Source organism: Diabrotica virgifera, chromosome 2 (assembly GCF_917563875.1).
Source record: "Diabrotica virgifera virgifera chromosome 2, PGI_DIABVI_V3a".
NCBI lineage: Eukaryota > Metazoa > Arthropoda > Insecta > Coleoptera > Chrysomelidae > Diabrotica > Diabrotica virgifera.
The window spans coordinates 200,811,784-200,829,529 of NC_065444.1; the positions used below are offsets into that span (position 1 = coordinate 200,811,784).

Consider the following 17,746-nt stretch of genomic DNA (forward strand, 5'->3'; position numbering starts at 1 on the left):
GGGCATTACTCCATAACGGGAAACGAAACAGCTGACAAACGGGCAAAAAGAGCTATTACTGATGGCAAACAAGCCCCCAAATTAACGCTACAAGACGCATTATCTATATGTATTTCTATTATGGTGGATTGCATCCATAATCCTGAAGTAAGAGTTATTTTTTATAACTTCTTAGGCCGTACGAGGAGACTCTTATAATTTCCTCAACTTTGAGGTCTGTATCAACCAATCCAAATTGTATTCAGTTAGGTATTAAATTTATAAAAAATTGTAGCAAATTGTGTTTAGTTATATGTATAGACTTCCAAATGTTATAAATTTTCGTGGTAAAACAGGTTCTTCCCAATGCCAATAATCAAAAAGAAAAACATTAAGGATAAGTAGGTAGATATCGTTTGAATTTAATTTATACGTTTTTCTGCTTGCGGCATAGAGTGCCGCCGCGCGCTCACTCTTATGATTTTTAATAGCGCGCCCGCTCTTGTGATTTTTAAAAGCGCGCCCGCCCGAGGTTTTAACGTCCAAGCTTCTCTGAATTGATTAGTTTATACTTACGGTGTTGACTTATGGTACCACCTCGACACGTGGCACTTTCTAAATTAAATTTCTAGACTCTAGATTAAATCTATAAAAAAAAGAAAACAATTAAAATTAAAAAGATGTCAAAGGGTATGATCAAAAGGTATGAAGATTTTTAAAATAATCTCAACACAACTATTTGTGTCTACGAAGAAAAGTAAACGCCAAACAAATCTAATTGTGTGAGTAGGTCTATGTAATTCAGATAATGTTTATATGTTTCTATGAACTTTTATTATCACTGATTTAATTTTATTAGAGGAGATAATAATATAGTTGTAATCATATGAACACAGTGTCATTTTTAACTACTTGACTGAGGTTAATACTTACCTAGTTTATCAAGAAATAGATAATGATCACAAGTACCCATCTTTGACCTCAGAAATTCTTCTAATAAAATTGCAGTGGACAGAGGAAAAAAACTGGCACAGTAGACTGTACTGTAGAAGCGAAGCGCGAAAATTTGAACTATGTTTACTGTATTTTAAATTTTAAATGATAGTCTTAAAATTAAATGAAGAATTTTAATATTTATTTATTATTGTTTTTATGTACTATTTGAATCTTCGATTCAAAAATAAAAACCGCTGTTGTTAATATCCTTGAAACGAAAAAAGGCGATAGACTACCCCAGCTAATTGAAATAATATTCGAAAATATTACCTCAATCATCCAAGATAGCCATTGCTACACCCTTAGCTTAGCTCAGTCTCTCAAGGTGTGTGTTCGTCTTGTCCTAATCTTAGAAATGAACTATGAAAATTCGGAATGGAAGCAAACGAAACAATACTTAACTAATCATGTTTATTGTGCGATAAAGATATAATAAAAATATGACTTAGTAAATTGCATTATCAAATGTATTCAAATTCTTGCCAAAAACTAACAATTTGTAGATTATACTTATGGCTTTTTTATCTGGTTCGATGGTAACTTCTTGATGTCGAATGGTACTGCTGTAGACTTCTTGTAGATCTGGGCAGATGTTCGGCCCTAGGCCCCTGCAGCTGAAGATGTTGAGTGCTGTAGTCTGGATGTCATGGTCAATCGTTGTTATATCGCCGTAGTTCCATCACCGGTGTGGATGGCTTGATGCTGGAGGCTAAAAAAAAATCATTATAAAAAATTAAAAGTAGACTATAAAAAACTTAGAATACAAAACTCGCCCCAAGAGAATAAATAATAAGTCTGGAAATAGATAGCTATTATCAGCCATAGATAAATAATATAGTATATAGGGATAGATAGGCAACTCACTGTAAAAATTTGGTTCCTTGCGCCACTTGCGACCGTAGTGATTACAAATCAACATTTGGCGGGAAATTCAAACGGTCAAGCATTATTTTCATCCGTTCAGCCCCTCTTGCGGGCCCTTTCGTTACTAATTAAAATATCTTCTTATTTTACAAGAAATAATCTCACCTATATTATTAAAATAAAATACCAGAACTTACTAAACTTGTTAAAGTATTTTATTTAATTAATATCTAAGTAATACTCATAAATTATTCGGAATTCCCAAGTTACAAAATGTGTAATTTTTGCTGTCAAATTTAGTAAGGAAAGGGATATAAAAAAGTTAGACAATGTTTTTCTAAATATAGGTACGTGCATTTATTTGTTGTTTCAGATAAAACAGTTATAAACTAATTAGGTACTATTTACCTATGCATTTTTCTAACTTTTCTATGATTTGTACATAACGGTACATAACAATAATAAACCATGTTTAGTTTTTTTATTAACACAACACAAAAGTTCTTTCGTAACTAAAACAAAACTACACTTTATAAACGAAGGATAAGGAACCAACTTAAATTGAAATTACTAAGAATAAATCGTTAAAGATACAATAAAAACTGTAAACTAATGGAAAATTATTTCCACTAACTGTCATTACTTTTGACAGAATTGACATTGCCGAGTTAAGCCTCGTTTGATTATTTTATTTGTGACATTCAGATATGGTGTTAACATAAATGATTGGTTAAAGTCTTCGTGAGCGAGATATGCTGTCATTTCTCTTTATTAGCTTAGCTGACCGTAGTAAAGTGATAGGGGAAATTCCTCAGTTTGTTCATATACACTCTGAGCTTCGCTGGTGGTGCTCCTAGCGGATTACTAATTCAACTTTCACCGGTAATTTTTAAATTTATTATTTAATTGTTATCACTTAATATTTACAATGCAAAAAAGTAATTAAATTGTAATCGATTTTTTTAAGATTTTGCTAATCATTTTGACGTTCTATTGATAAAATATGAGTTTCTTACTTCGGATACTTTCACAATTATCGTGTAGATGGCGCTAAGATTAATATATTAATTTATAATTACATATTACGGAACATTAAAAAAACTTAAATTCAGTATTTAAAACGTAAGTATATTTAAGGTAAAAATATATACCACAGCTTTGACCAACTAATATTTTTTATAATTAATATTTTTAATTTTAGTTTTAAATTAATCACTTTGACATTTATGTCAAATTTCCGGTAAACGTTTACAGACTTGTCACTACTGGCGCTCGCGAATTTGTAAATATCCCCTCTACGTACGAGCTCACAGCGTGTAAGATTCCGGGGCATGATTATCAGCTCTGTAATTGCCTTTTATAAGATTACCACCACCATTTGGAGAATTGAAATGACAGCGTGAACTGTAGAAAGGTAGGCATGTTCCGTATTAAGACAGATATTTACAGAGTAAGAATATAAGGGGTACGTTCAGTATGTTCAATTGATGATTTAAATGAAAAGAGAAATAGTAAATAGAAGATAATAAAAGAGGATAATAAAAGAGGGCGCCAACGAGTTTTTAACGAAGAAAATAGGTAAAACAAATAGAAGAAAATGATTACTAATGAAATATTAAAGAAAATAAAGTAAAATAATTATTTAAAAATAAAATAACAAAGATGTGACGTTTGTAACGTTATGTACACACTCCTCTCACCCATCAGAAAAATTTTGAACAGAAGTGAGAAATTTTTCTCAAAGAAAACAGGAACGTTACATCCTTGTTATAGATTTTAATAAAATGAAAAAGTTTTTGTACATATTTTATAACATAACGGACTCCCATCATCGCGTAAATTGACACTTGCAACTGTTTACATCGCATCTTTCTTATGAAGCTTATTTCGCGGCGCTACTTCCGTGACTCCCGCCTCAGAATTTTACTTTTACTATAGTTCGTTTTTAAACCAGGAGTAAACTAAAAAGACAGATTCACACTCAAAAAAGTCACTAGAAAAATCACCAAATACATCTTCTCTTTTGGTTGATCATGTCGGCCTTCGACGGTGATCCATAAATACAGTAAGATCTCGTTTTATCGTGGATACGTTCTTCAGAAAAAAGACTTTACTTGCATTGAAAAATAGGGATACGTTCCGTGAATTTCTAAAATCACATAAAATGGTGGACGTTGTCCACCAATAATTTTGTCTTTGATGTTTTTTTTTCTTCATTGGGCCAATTAAAGGGCCATAAAGAAGAAATTAAAAACGACGAGACTAACGATATTGAGATTGCAAAAACCTATTCTAATGGAACATAAAACTTTACGACACTTAATTAAATGTTTCAATCCAGAAATCAAAATGTGCTGTTTATTATACTGCAACTTGAAATCAGCAACATTTAAATTTAATTTCAAAACAATTACAGGTTATATAGGTCTGGATCCGACGTATGAAAAAAAAGTTGATTAATAGCAAGATGAAAATTTGTTAATAGCTTAAGGGTGTCTAGTCGGACAATCTTTGATATATGGGAACACTGAAACAGGGGAAGTTTTAATTGTGGAACAGGTTAAAAATTTGAAACGGTCAGAAAACGTCACATGTATTTTGTCTGACAGAACTTCCAATTGATTTGTTACCCTTTCATTAACTCTCGTGCAAAAATCAGACTGCTATTTATCACCTGTCATAATTCCTGTCATTTGACATGTTCTACGTGTTCCACTCATTAAAATGCCCATTTGGTGGTAAATAGCAGTCTGATTTTTGCATTAGAGTTTATTGAAAGGGTAACAAATCAATTGGAAGTTATGTCGGACAAAATACATGTGACGTTTTCGTGGTATGACCGTTCCAAATTTTTAACTTGTTCCACAATTAAAACTTCCCCTGTTCCAGTGTTCCCATATATCAAAGTTTGTCCGACTAGACACCCTTAAGCTATTAACAAATTTTCAGCTTGCTATTAACCAACTTTTTTTTTATACGCGGGATCCAGACCTAATACCTTTCAATGCGAAATTCAGATTGATATAATAGCTGCATGGTACATCATGTAACAAGGGGGATACCCGAATTGCAAACTCTCAGACTACTGGATGGGAATAGTTAATATTAATTATACTAATTGTTAATAATAGACATTTTTGAATGAAATACCAACCGCATAACTTCAAAATCGCATAAAAATAATCCGCATAAAAGGAGACCTTACTGTATTATATTATACTAATACGTCGCTAAAGAGTTCTAAAAACAACTGCTTTTTCAGACTAAAAATCTAAAAATTAAAGGAATAACGCAGAAAACACAAAAATCACCGATATAACTTAATTAACCTATGAAATGTCAGTAGTGTCAAAATTTGATAAATGTCATTAGTGTCAAAATTTAATAACAGTTGAGTAAACTTGTCTGGACCAATTACAAACAAGCATTACGGCGCGGTAAATTTGAATTGCTCCTCTTGGTTTAAAAACAGACCATAGCTTCGCAGCAAAAAGATATATTCTGTCAGCCAAACAGTTAATTTAATAGCAACGTTAGTGAAATTCTTAATATTAAGAAGAGATTTTAAGTTGTTTTACGTTTTTAAAATTTCCTCTTAATTCTTTCCAGGCGGAAGCGCGATTATGGGCAAAAAGGCAAGCCAGAGCCGAAGCGAGGGAGATACGAATGAGGGAACTAGAACGACAACAAAAAGAGCAGGAAGAGAATGCAGACAGGCAATTCGACATGCTGTCTTCAGAACCGACCTCATTGGTAAGGACCCCGAGAAGTGCTGGAAATCGATACTTGTCCAGCCGAAGAAGCTCAGAAGATTCTTTGGAAGATGGAGGAAGTTTAAGAGAATTAAGGGTAAGGAATTTGCATAAAATATTTTTCTTGGGGTTGTTCTATATGCAAAATTAACAAAATTTTCGAAATGTAGAAATATTTGACAGCGTAGCTCTTCTTACTGGGCTTAACCGTTCCGGATATCGGCGATTTAACACGGCTATCTTACTTTGCTGGCACCTGTTCTGAATAGTCTGTTTGTAGACATGTTGAATCCCATTTTCTCAGGTTTTAAAGCCAGTAATGATTCTCCTCCTTGGTCCTCTTTTTCCGTACATCTTGCTCTTTACAAGTACAAGTTTTAGCAAGCCATGGCCCAGATATTCTAAACTGCGCACTTTGATTGTATGAACGATCGTTTTCTTGAACACTGTATATTGGTATAGACCGTTTCAATGGACTGTTGATTAATCAAAAACTGTGTATTTCACACTTATTGCTTGCTTGAAAGCAAACTTGCTAAACAGTCGATTAGCTTCATTCACCCAATATTGACATAATTCTTCCTCTGCATGTGCCATCTCCTCTATGAAAGTATACAATCATCACGGTAATTCTCACTATCGATATCGCTACTCTAAAGATATCAGCAGAAGTGCAGTTCAACCAAACTCTCAAATTGTCTAACCATGAGATGAGTCTTCTTTCATGACTACTTCTACCTTGTATTCGTCTTTGTATTATTAATTGCAACAAGTTACAATGCTCGCCCCTCTGGACATGTCCCAAATATTGGCAATTTTCCAATTTAGATGGTTTTTAAAATCTCTTTCTCTTTTCCCATTCTTTAGACGAAGCAATAAAGCACTAAAATCGGCCTTACCTCCGAAAAAAAACGACAAGACGGATCTTAATAATTCTTTTTGCATTCGATTCGTGAATGCGCCAGGAAACTTTGGGACCCCGAGCCATGATATAATATTGAAAAACTGCATACAAAAAATGAATTATTAAAGTGCATCTCAAACAGACAATAAAAAAAATTCAGAACTCGTAAATTATCGGCGGAAATGAGCTCAATTTTATTACTCGGGGGTTTTTGTGTCGCTGAAAACGAATATGACGTCAAAAGTGATCTCCGGAGTACCTGGTGCCCAGGGTACCTACTGTTTACCTCGTCTTGTGAAGTTTTCGGCAAATTCATTACAAATGAGTCAAAAATCATTACTCGGGGGGTTTTTGAGGCCGCTAACGACGAATATAACATCGGAAGTGATTTTCGGAGTACTTGGTGCCCAGGGTACCTACTGTTTACTTCACTTCTGGAGTTTTCGGCAAAAAATTTATTAAAAAATTAGTCAAAAATAATTATCGGGGTGCCCAGGGTGCCTACTTCTTATGGAGTTTTCTGCAAATTCATTAAAAAGTTAGCCAAAAATCATTACTCGGGGGTTTTTGGGTCGCTGACGACGAATATGACATCGGAAGTGATCTACGGAGTACGTGGCACCCAGGGTACCTACTGTTTACCTCGTTTTCTGGAGTTTTCGGAAAATTCATTAAAAAATTAGTCAAAAATCATTAGTCACGAGATAAACAGTAGGTACCCTGGGCACCAGGTACACCGGAGATAACTTTCCATGTCATATTCGTCGTCAGAAACCCCAAAAACCCCTAAGTAATGAATTTTGACTACTTTTTAAATAAATTTGACAAAAACTCCAGAAAACGAGGTAAACAGTAGGTACCCTGGGTACCAAGTACTCCACAGAGCACTTCCGATGTCATATTCGTCGTCAGCGACCCAAAAACCCCCGAGTAATGATTTTTGGCTAATTTTTTAATGAATTTGCCGAAAACTCCATAAGAAGTAGGTACCCTGGGCACCAGGTATTCCGGGGATCGCTTCCGATGTCATATTCGTCGTTAGCCACCCCAAAAACTCCCGAGTAATTATTTTTGACTAATTTTTTAATAAATGTTTTGCCGAAAACCCCACAAGACGAGGTAAACAGTAGGTACTCCGGAAATTACTTCCGATGTCATATTCGTCGTTAGCAGCCCCAAAAACCCCCGAGTAATGATTTTTGACTAATTTTTAATGAATTTGCCGAAAACTCCACAAGACGAGGTACACAGTAGGTACCCTGGGTACCAGGTACTCTGGAGATAACTTTTGACGTCATATTCGTTTTCAGCGCCCCCAAAAACCCCCTAACAAAAAAAATTGAACTCATTTCCGCCGATAATTGACGAGTTTTGAAATTTTTTTATTGTCTGTTTGGGATGCACTTTAAGAATGCATTTTTGTATGCAGTTTTTTAAGATTATATCATGGCTCCGGGTCACAAAGTTTCCTGGCGCATTCACGAATCGAATCCAAAAAGAATTATTAAGATCCGTCTTGTCCTTTTTTTTCGGAGGGTCAGTGCTTTATGCTTCGACTACTTCTCAAAACCTAAACATTCGTGACTCCACATACTCGTAATAGATAAGAATCCACATACTCGTAATATTCTTCTGGCGTATATAATTCGAAGGCTTCCAATAGTTCCAATCTGCCTCAAACGACTTTCTTTAATTTCCAAGTCTCCAACCCATAAAATAATACGGAGAACACGTAGCATCTCAGAAGTCTTATACTTTATTTACAATCAAGATGCACTAGAAGTAAACAAACCAAGATACGTTAACTGTTACAAGGAGCACTCCTGAATCATGATTTACAATGTATAAACTTTGTAAATCATCATTAGGGATTTACAATGTATTGTTGTGATCTTACTTTTGAAATCTAATGATGTTCTCAGATGTAATTTATCTTAATTAATTAATCAATAATTATCTCATTAATCAAACAGATCAAATACCAATATAGTGTCAATCTCAGGGCTAAATTATAATATCAATTACTTACTTTCGTGGCTTCAAAGTATTTCTCAGTGGATTCCTAATCGGGATAGATAAAAGAGAGTAAAATAATACACACATACGGATTTCAATTAGAAATTATAAAAAAAACGTTTATTTTATCTAAATGGCAATATCTGCTTAATATTTCTTATATCTTATCTTTCTATCTTTATTTAATACAACAGTTACAAAAATGGGAATCTTATTTCTTTTTGTCTCCAAATTTATTTTATTTATAATGAACTATTATGATTTATCAGTAACAAATTGATTGAGGTTTGATGAAATTTTTATAGTGATTGTGTAGCTCAATTTTCAATGTGTTATTTAATACACAAACCATACATTCATGTCATAACAAAATAGACTGACCTTTACTGATGATTTGACAACGTCTTCACACAAAACACGTTTCCTATTGGCTTAAGTTGCGATCCAAAGACTCGTCCCAGTCTTCCAGTAATGCCTCTGCTCCTTTGAAAACTAAACCTCGTACAGCCCTCGTTCCTGCCTTCTCCTGATGCCGTGTTCTACCTTTTTCAAACACTTCCACTAAACCGGGATACTCTAGACTCAAGGAGTTATATACTATCTCGACTCGGTCTATCACTCGTTCCACGATATCTTACTTTTTATTTTTTTTTTAAGACAAAATTAACCAAACCGGCATTTCACTTTTTTGTACACTCTTCTCGAAAACTCGGACTTCGCCTCTCGATCCTCAAAAACACACTGACTCTCCTTCTCATTAATTCTCCTCCTTATAAAATACCCCTTCCAGCATTCAAAAATCAACCACTCCCAAGCAACTTTCAATTATCCGTATTTACCAACACAAACTTTCCTTTTTCTAAATATCTTAATGGATTTCAAGAAAAAATAATATTCCCCATTTCAATTTTACTTTCCACATTAACCCTCTTTACAAATTTAATAACCTATTATCTTATTTGCTAGAATATGAATTATCGGTGGTTATTCACACCTTTCCACGAACACTTTCTTTTTAAACATCACTCTAATTGTTTACTTGAGTCGTATTGTTCCTGGGGTTCGTAAACACTTCTCCGAAACACTTTCTTAAAAACTACCTATACATAATTTGTTTTATACAGGGTGTTCCAAATTTACATGCCCGCGGTCGAGAAAAACGAAAACCTTTATTTTTATTTGAATTTTAAATATAACTATAGACTTTTATTTCTTATGTCAAATAGGAATATAACAGTATATACATTGTAAATCATTATTCAAGAGTGCTCCTTGTAAAAGTTAATGTGTCTTGGTTTGTTTACTTCTAGTGCATCTTGATTGTAAATAAAGTATAGTTTTAAAGTAATTTTAATATCCTTGCTGCAGAATACTTTTTTCAGTTTGTTAAAAGTATTTCTTGTCTGTTCTATTTCTGTGTACTCATTATTTTCATTAATATTGTTTCCCGATATTTGTATCTATTAACTTTTTTAATTTATTCCCTGTGTATTGTTAGGCTTTCTTCACTTTTTTCGCTTTTCGGTAATCACCATGAATTATGTCTTTTTTGTGTATAGGGAACAATCATTTTCTTCGCGGATTTCTACCACCCTGTCAGCCATTTCTTATAAATCCTCAAGGCATTTAGCTATTAGAATAGTGTCGTCTGCGAACTACTTTTTTCCATTAGTTAATTTTTTTAATGATTCCTGGATTATTTCCTCTGAGTTTACATTGAACAGGATAGGAGACAGGACCCAGCCCTGCCTGACACCCCTTCCAATCCGTATTTCGTCTGAAAAAACTATGTTCACTTTACCACACCAGTCATTATATACCAGATTATATTACGCCAGTCAATGGGAGCAAAAATAGGATATTACCTCCGAATTCTATCCTACTGCATGGATTTTAATGAAAGTTTGGGAATAGCCTCTACTTATATCCTAATTCAAAGTCTACCCTATGCCGATGTGTGCTTTAATCTTGGGGGTGGTTCCCACCCCTTTTCGCGGGTAGAAAATTTCTTGGTTAAAATAACCACAGAAGTGGCTAAAGAACTTAATTATAAGCAAAAACTGTTCTATAATTTTGTTCTCTAACAAAACTCTAACTAAACTGTTCTCTAACAAAAGCTGTTCTATAATGTTTTTTGAAAACTCAATACTTTTAGAGTTATTCGTGGTTGAAAATTGGCCATTTTCATTGAAACATAACACCTTTTCGAACGGTTTTTTGCAAATATCTTAAAAACGACGCATCTAACTAAAAAACTATATAAAACATTTTTGTAGCTTATAAAAAAAAAAACAAAGAGACTAGTTCCTTCATAAATCTTCTAGTTATAATATAAAAAGAGATATGGTAGGTGAAATAATTATTTTCCTAACAAGGGCAGAAAGTCATTCTTTTCCGCACGCGACTGCAGTTTGCCAAACGACGCGAAGCGGGAGTTCGGCAAGCAGTCGAGTGCGGAAAAGAGACTTTCTGCAAGAGTTAGGAACAATATTTTTTCTAAGAGTCTTTAAAAAATTACCAAATCTTAATCAATTAATTTAATTAGTATGAAAATTCCACACCTGTAATTTTGAACCAATCAAAATACATTATTTTGACAGATCACCATGGCAACGGAGGTAAAAAAAGTAAAAACCGCGTGCGGAAAAGTAACACGCGTGCGGAAAAGTGAAACTTTCTAAACTAAAATGCGTGTGCGAAAGTAGACATTTTTGCACTTTCGTAGAAAAATAGTTTTTTTTTGGTGCATGCTCAGATCGTTGTATTCAACTTAAAATAACAGACAAACGGTCGATTTTAGGTGTATAATGTTACTGTTGTAATGCTTAAACAGATCTTTAAAATGAGCAATATTAAAGGTATATTGCATTCAAACTAAGCGAGATATGCTGCAAAAAAATTGGATGATAAATGTATTTTAGGAAAAAATGAGAAGTATATTTAACCTCTCATCCACCAGAATTTTAATGCATCATTTTACTTCTACAATACCTTTTATTATAGTATTATGGACGGGTTCACAAAGTTGGACGGGTTTAAAGTGAATGGTTTTTGAAAAAAAATAAAATCAATTTATAGAGCGCATTTTTAGATTTCCTTAAAAATCTTCTTTTTCTACATGTAACTTGAAAATGATAAGAGATACAATAATGAAACACAAAACAAAATTTGTATTCAACAAAATCCTACATTTTTGTGTGGTACCTTTTTTTTCATATCTCTTATCATTTTCGAATTACATGGAGAAAAAGGAAGATTATTAAAAAAATTTAAAAATGCGCTCCATAATTTGATCTTATTTTTTTCAAAAATTATTCATTTTAAACCCTTCCAACTTTTTGAACATGGAAACAACACTATAATAAAAAGTATTGTAGAAGGAAAACGATGCATTTAAATTCTGATGGATGAGGGGTTAAATGTACTTCACATTTTTTTTTTTTTAATTCAGTCATCAATTTTTTTGCAGCATATCTCGCTTCCTTTGAATGTAATCGACATTTAATGCTGCTCATTCTAAAGGTCTTCTCAATCACTACAAAAGGTATTGGTAGCATTATACAACTAAAATCGACCGTTTCTCTTTTATTTAAATTTGAATACACCGATTTCAGTGTGCACCAAAAAAACAAACTCTTCTCGCCTACCATATCTCTTCTTGTGTTATAACTAGAAGATATTTGAAGGAACGAATCTCTTGCTTTTTTATAAGCTACAAAAATGTTTTGTATAGTTTTTTTCGTTAGATGCATAGATTCTAAGGTATTCGCAAAAAACCGCCCGAAAAGGTGCCATTTTTCAATGAAAACGGCCAATTTTCAACCACGAATAACTCAAAAATTGTTGAGTTTTCAAAAAAAAATGATTGAACAGTTTTTGCTTAGAATTGGGTTCTCTAGTAGTATGGTATAACTAGACCCAAACCCAGACATCCAAAGTGAAAGTTATCCTCCAACACCAAATTGTTCTATATGGTCCACATAATGTTCAGAAAAAAGTCACTTTTGAGCATCGGGTTTGAGGGGGGGGGGGGGGGAGAAATCGGTAAATTCGTAGTTGGGCGTAGAAAATGGCGAAATGCATAAAACGTAGTAGAAGCTAGTGCTTCAGCAAATAGTCACTACTTTGTAGCATTTTCTTTTACATAAAAGTAGGTGCGTTTGTTGAGAAGAACTTACTACACAACAGAAGTACCTACTACTGACCAGAAGTATCTACTAAAAAGCGTAGCGCCAGCCGTGTCTGCATTACACCAATCGTGATGGAATTAGTTTTCCATGTGCTTGTGATTTGTGAATTCACATTTTTACGTACCAAATTATAGTATGGTATAGTTAGACCCAAACCCAGACATCCAAAGTGAAAGTTATCCTCCAACACCAAATTGTTCTATATGGTCCATATAATGGTCAGAAAAAAGTCACACCATTTTGAGCATCGGGTTTGGGGTGGAGAGGGGGGAGAAATCTGTAAATACGTAGTTTTTTACGTTGTTCGTCAATATTTCTAAAACTATGCGGTTTAGCATGAACAACCCTCTATACAAAATTGTTCTACATTAAATTTGAAATAAAAAAAGCCCTATGCATAACCCTTCTAAAATGAACGGTTCCAAAGTTAGGGAGATAGTATATTATAATTGGTCCAAAAAAAGGCCTAACCCAGACATCCAAAGTAAAAGTTTTCCTCCAACACAAAATTGTTCTATATAGTCCACATACTGTTCAGTAAAAAGTTACACCAATTTGAGCTTTCGGTTTGGGGGGGGGGGGAGATGGGGGAGAAGTCGGTAAATTAGTAGTTGTTTTACGTTTTTCGTCAATATTTCTAAAACTATGCTTTAGCGTAAATTATGTTCTATACACAAATTTTCTACATAAAATTTAAAACAAAAAAGGTTCAAAATTTTGTTATAAAATCAACGGTTCCAGAGTTACGGAGAGTGAAAAGTGGAGGTGTGATACACACCAGGATATAATAAAGATGCGAAAAACAAGTATCATGGACCCAAGTGCTTATTCAGAGGTACAGGGATGTCAGTTGTGACGTACTTATTTGTTTTATCGACTACAGAAAGGCATTTGATAGAGTAAAACATGATAACCTTATAAGCAGCCTTAGATGATAGTGTTTCAAGAATCATATATAATTAATATTACAATCAAACTGCCAACATTAAAGTGGATGACCAGTTGACGGAGGCAACCTCCATAGATAGAGGAGTGAGACAAGGGTGGAGACTTATTAGAAAATAATAAAATTAGCTCATGATTCTATCGTTTGTACCGGACTAATTCTGAGAGCGCATGTAAAAAATGTAAGTTGAATTCTCATAGTAAGACGATCTAACTATATGTATGTAACGGTAACTTTACATTGCTGATTACCTGGTTTCTACAGATGATGTTTCTACGCTGAAATTGTGTATATCAAAACTCAGTCGCCTTATTGCAATCTATTATTTTTCAACATGCAAACTCATAGAAGGATATAATGTTTGCATAAAAATGTAACTACATATTATAAGAACTAGAAGATCTAGTGTCTAATTAAATTGTATTTTTAAATAAAAGGGTCGATGGTTCCCATGTATATTTATTAATATCTACGCACTTTCTCTCACATCATTTTTAATTTCCTGCCTGGATGACCTAAAATCGGTGTTGTTTTAAATAGCTCAACTGCATTGTTGATATTGATCCAAATACCACCCTATATTGTGTCACTAGTGCAATAGTCTTTCGTTTTTCACCGAAACAATTTCTATTACGTTTGCAACCTTTACCAACATCACTATGCAGAACAATGTCATTCTAACTCAGTTGAATTTTCAGCACGAATTGAAAGAAGTCGAGGATAAATTTCGAAAAGCGATGATAGCCAATGCTCAGTTGGATAACGACAAAACTGCGCAGACGTATCAACTAGAACTGTTGAAAGATAGGTGAGTACATTAAGAAAAAATTTATTAATAAGATTCCCAAAATATATATGTTACGGTAAGTATGATTAATTAGAAATTATTAATAATTACCGGTTACTATGAATACAAACCGAATAGCCAGGTAAAAGTAATAAATATGCCAGAATTAATCACATCGACCGGTAATTACTAATAATTTCCGGATGAGAACGGTAAATGTGATAAATTTTAATGCCGTTAAGTGCGTAGAAGCTTGCGGAGTGTAGGGAGGTTTATTAGTCACTGCGACATACCAGAGCTTAAATACGGCGCATAGCGCATACCACAGTGATATAGTCAATCTGTAGTCGGCCACTGTGTAATACACTATTTAATGTATTAATCATGCCGCGCACTGAATCGGCATAGAGCGATCGGCTCGGCTAAGAGCAATCGGCAGATTTTGCTATACATGGAAATAAATGAGCCACCGCGCACCGCCTAAGGACGTTCGACTGTCGAACGTTCTTAGGCGGTGCGCGGTGACTTATTTATTTCCATGTATAGCAAAATCTGCCGATTGCTCTTAGCCGAGCCGATCGCTCTATGCCGATTCAGTGCGTGGCCTGCTTTAAATACATAAGGCTAAAGCAGGATTAAATCCATCCTTACTTCCTGGTACTTTATCCGAAATCAGAAGAAGATTTAGAAGCGATAATAGCGGATCATTCTGATGACGCTGATGATGGAGCAAAGCACCGCGGTGATATGGAACTCAACAGTACAACCAAGGATTCACAGTTAGCGAATATTGAAGATACAGGTAACACTAACAGCCCAATCGAACATAATGCGTGTGCGATAATTGCTGTAAATGAGGAAGACAAAGAATATTAAAGCATTCTAATGATAGACTCCCTGTTGAAAAATTAGGTCAAAGTGTTAGAGTGCTTATTCCAAAAGTTGATAGAGCCAAGGCCGATAGCCGAAACATTATTGCCATTATTATTTCTGTTATAGATGAAAAGCTATACAAGCTAGGCAATAAGCATGGCATTTTAAACCAACTTATGTAAGAAATGAATTTACCACCGGCAAGGAAACACTTATTTCAGTCAATGAAGCGCCTGACACTCAGATAAGTCTCAGTGAATGCGTTCGTAAAGATTTGAATTTAACTAGTCAAGGATTCCGTCACTGCAATTGTAGTGGCCAAAGCAATTAAAAACGCTACAAACGCAAAAAATTAAGCGTTCTTTATAATTCTAAGTGCCACACGAGCCTTTTCTATAAAAACAAGTAATTATAATCTAGTAACTTAAAGCCTAATGCGTGTGTATGAGTTTGTTTTTACTTATAAGGTGTCTAGTTGAGTTTGTTTATTAATAATTTTTTTTAAGTGTTTAACTTTATTATCAAATTTCATAAATACACCATAGTGAAGCCCAAAATGCGTTTTTATTACATTAACCAGAATTGTTAAGAAAGTATTAATAATAGCCGGTAAATCTAATTATAAAGGCATTATTAATCACATTGACCAGCTGCTACGGCTACTATTAATATTTACCGGTAATTATTAATACAGACGGGATTTATCACATCAACCGTAACATATACATTTGTTCAATTGAAACTCATTTTTGGTCAGGTTAACCTTGGAAGTAATAATTTCAAATCGTCGAATTTCAATCAGAGCAATTTCAGAACATAGTTGTTGTTTATATAGGATCTGTCCATAGTATTGTACACAAACTGGGTTACATCAAAGTTTCTTCGCAATGTGTTCCTCATCTTTTGTCAGAGGACCAAACAAACTTGCGTATGGGTTTATCTTTGCACCATCTCACTGAATACAGGCAAAACGGTAATGACTCTCTTTCGCCAATAATAATAATTACTGGCGACGAATCTAGGTGCCATTATTATCTTATATTATCTTGCCATCAAGCAATAAGACGAAAATATCCAGATAAGCCCTCACATGGTGCCATTCTTCTGAATGACAATGATCAGCCTTATGTTGAGAAAGTAGTGGGAAAAAATCTACAATAAAAGATATGGAGGATATAGAGCTTCCATCCTATAGTCCCGATTTATCGCCTTGTGATTTCCACACCTCTGGGCCACTGAAAAAGGCGCTGAAAAGGTAATAGTTTTCAGTGGGGCTCTAAAGAATGCAAAATACTGTAAAATAATTCTTTGAGCAATAAGCCACAATAATTCTTTAAGCAGGGCATACATCGGTTGGTGAAACAATGGGATAAATGTCTTCATTGTAATGGTAATCATTTGTAGGTATATTTACCAATAAATTTTTCTGGGCAAAGGATGAGTTTCAATTGAACAAGCTTCGTAACATTAGGGTTGTTTATTTGTCCTTTGTTATTATTTTATTATATTAAATTATCCAGATTTAGCCATACGGCTCACACTCCCTCTAAGGGGAAAATTGACTCATCCCATATACCTACGGTGTCAAAAGGATTGAGCTCTGGGACTCTTCCATGTTATCGAGCCCTAGGTGACTTGGTATGCAGGTGTATCTCCCAAAAATTTTCGTACACTTCTGGCCGTCGCCCAGTAGTACAGCTTTCTGCATGGTCTTATAAAGATGTTCATTGAGACCCAGCTTTTTTATGCTTTCGAGGAGGTTCTTCGGAATGACTCCAGTAGTAGACATAATAATCGGTATTGTCTGGGTACTTTGCATTTTCCATTGTCTCCGTATTTGAATTTCCAGATTTCTGTACTTGGCGATCTTTTCAGTAAATTTAGTACGTAGATTATTGTTGTTAGGAATCGCCACAACAATGAGTGTTGTTTGTCTCGTTAATTTATTGATTAATACGACATCTGGTCTATTATGTGCCACTGTTTGGTCTGTGAGCACAGTGCGGTCCCAGTATAGCTTATAGTTGTCATTCTCAAGCATACTCTCAGGGACGTATTGATATTATGGGAGATGGTCCGCTTGGAGAAGTCCTAGTTTGATAGCTATCTCTTGATGAAGGATCTTTCCAACTGAGTCATGCCGTTCCTTGTATTCAGTTACAACAAATGCCTGGCAGCCCTCGGTAATATGTTGGATGGTTTCTTGGGCTTGACATCCATATCGGCATCTGTCGTTTTGAACCTGAGGGTCTTTGATGATATATTTCAGGTAATTTCTGGTTGGTATAACCTTAACCTGAATGGTCAGTAATAAACCTTCCGTTTCGGGGAACATCTTTCCTGATGTCAACCAGTAGTTCGACGCTATATTGTCGACATAATCTTGGCTGACCTCATTGGAATGTCGTCCGTGCAGAGGTTTACCCATCCAGGTATGCA

At 34.5% G+C, this 17,746-nt stretch overlaps 1 protein-coding gene across 6 annotated transcripts in view; it reads left to right on the top strand.

The window, feature by feature from the left end:
- The window catches only part of LOC126880356 (leucine-rich repeat flightless-interacting protein 2), a 188,299-nt gene that overhangs the window by 119,233 nt on the left and 51,320 nt on the right, over positions 1-17,746 (top strand). For all 6 annotated transcript variants that reach the window (XR_007696576.1, XM_050644173.1, XM_050644174.1 and 3 more), the window contains 2 exons: positions 5,449-5,688; positions 14,346-14,455. Coding sequence is in view for 5 of the 6 variants with exons in the window: in XM_050644173.1 (XP_050500130.1) it covers positions 5,449-5,688; positions 14,346-14,455 (350 nt within the window). In the remaining variant the exon portion in view is untranslated. The remainder of the gene's footprint in view (positions 1-5,448; positions 5,689-14,345; positions 14,456-17,746) is intronic.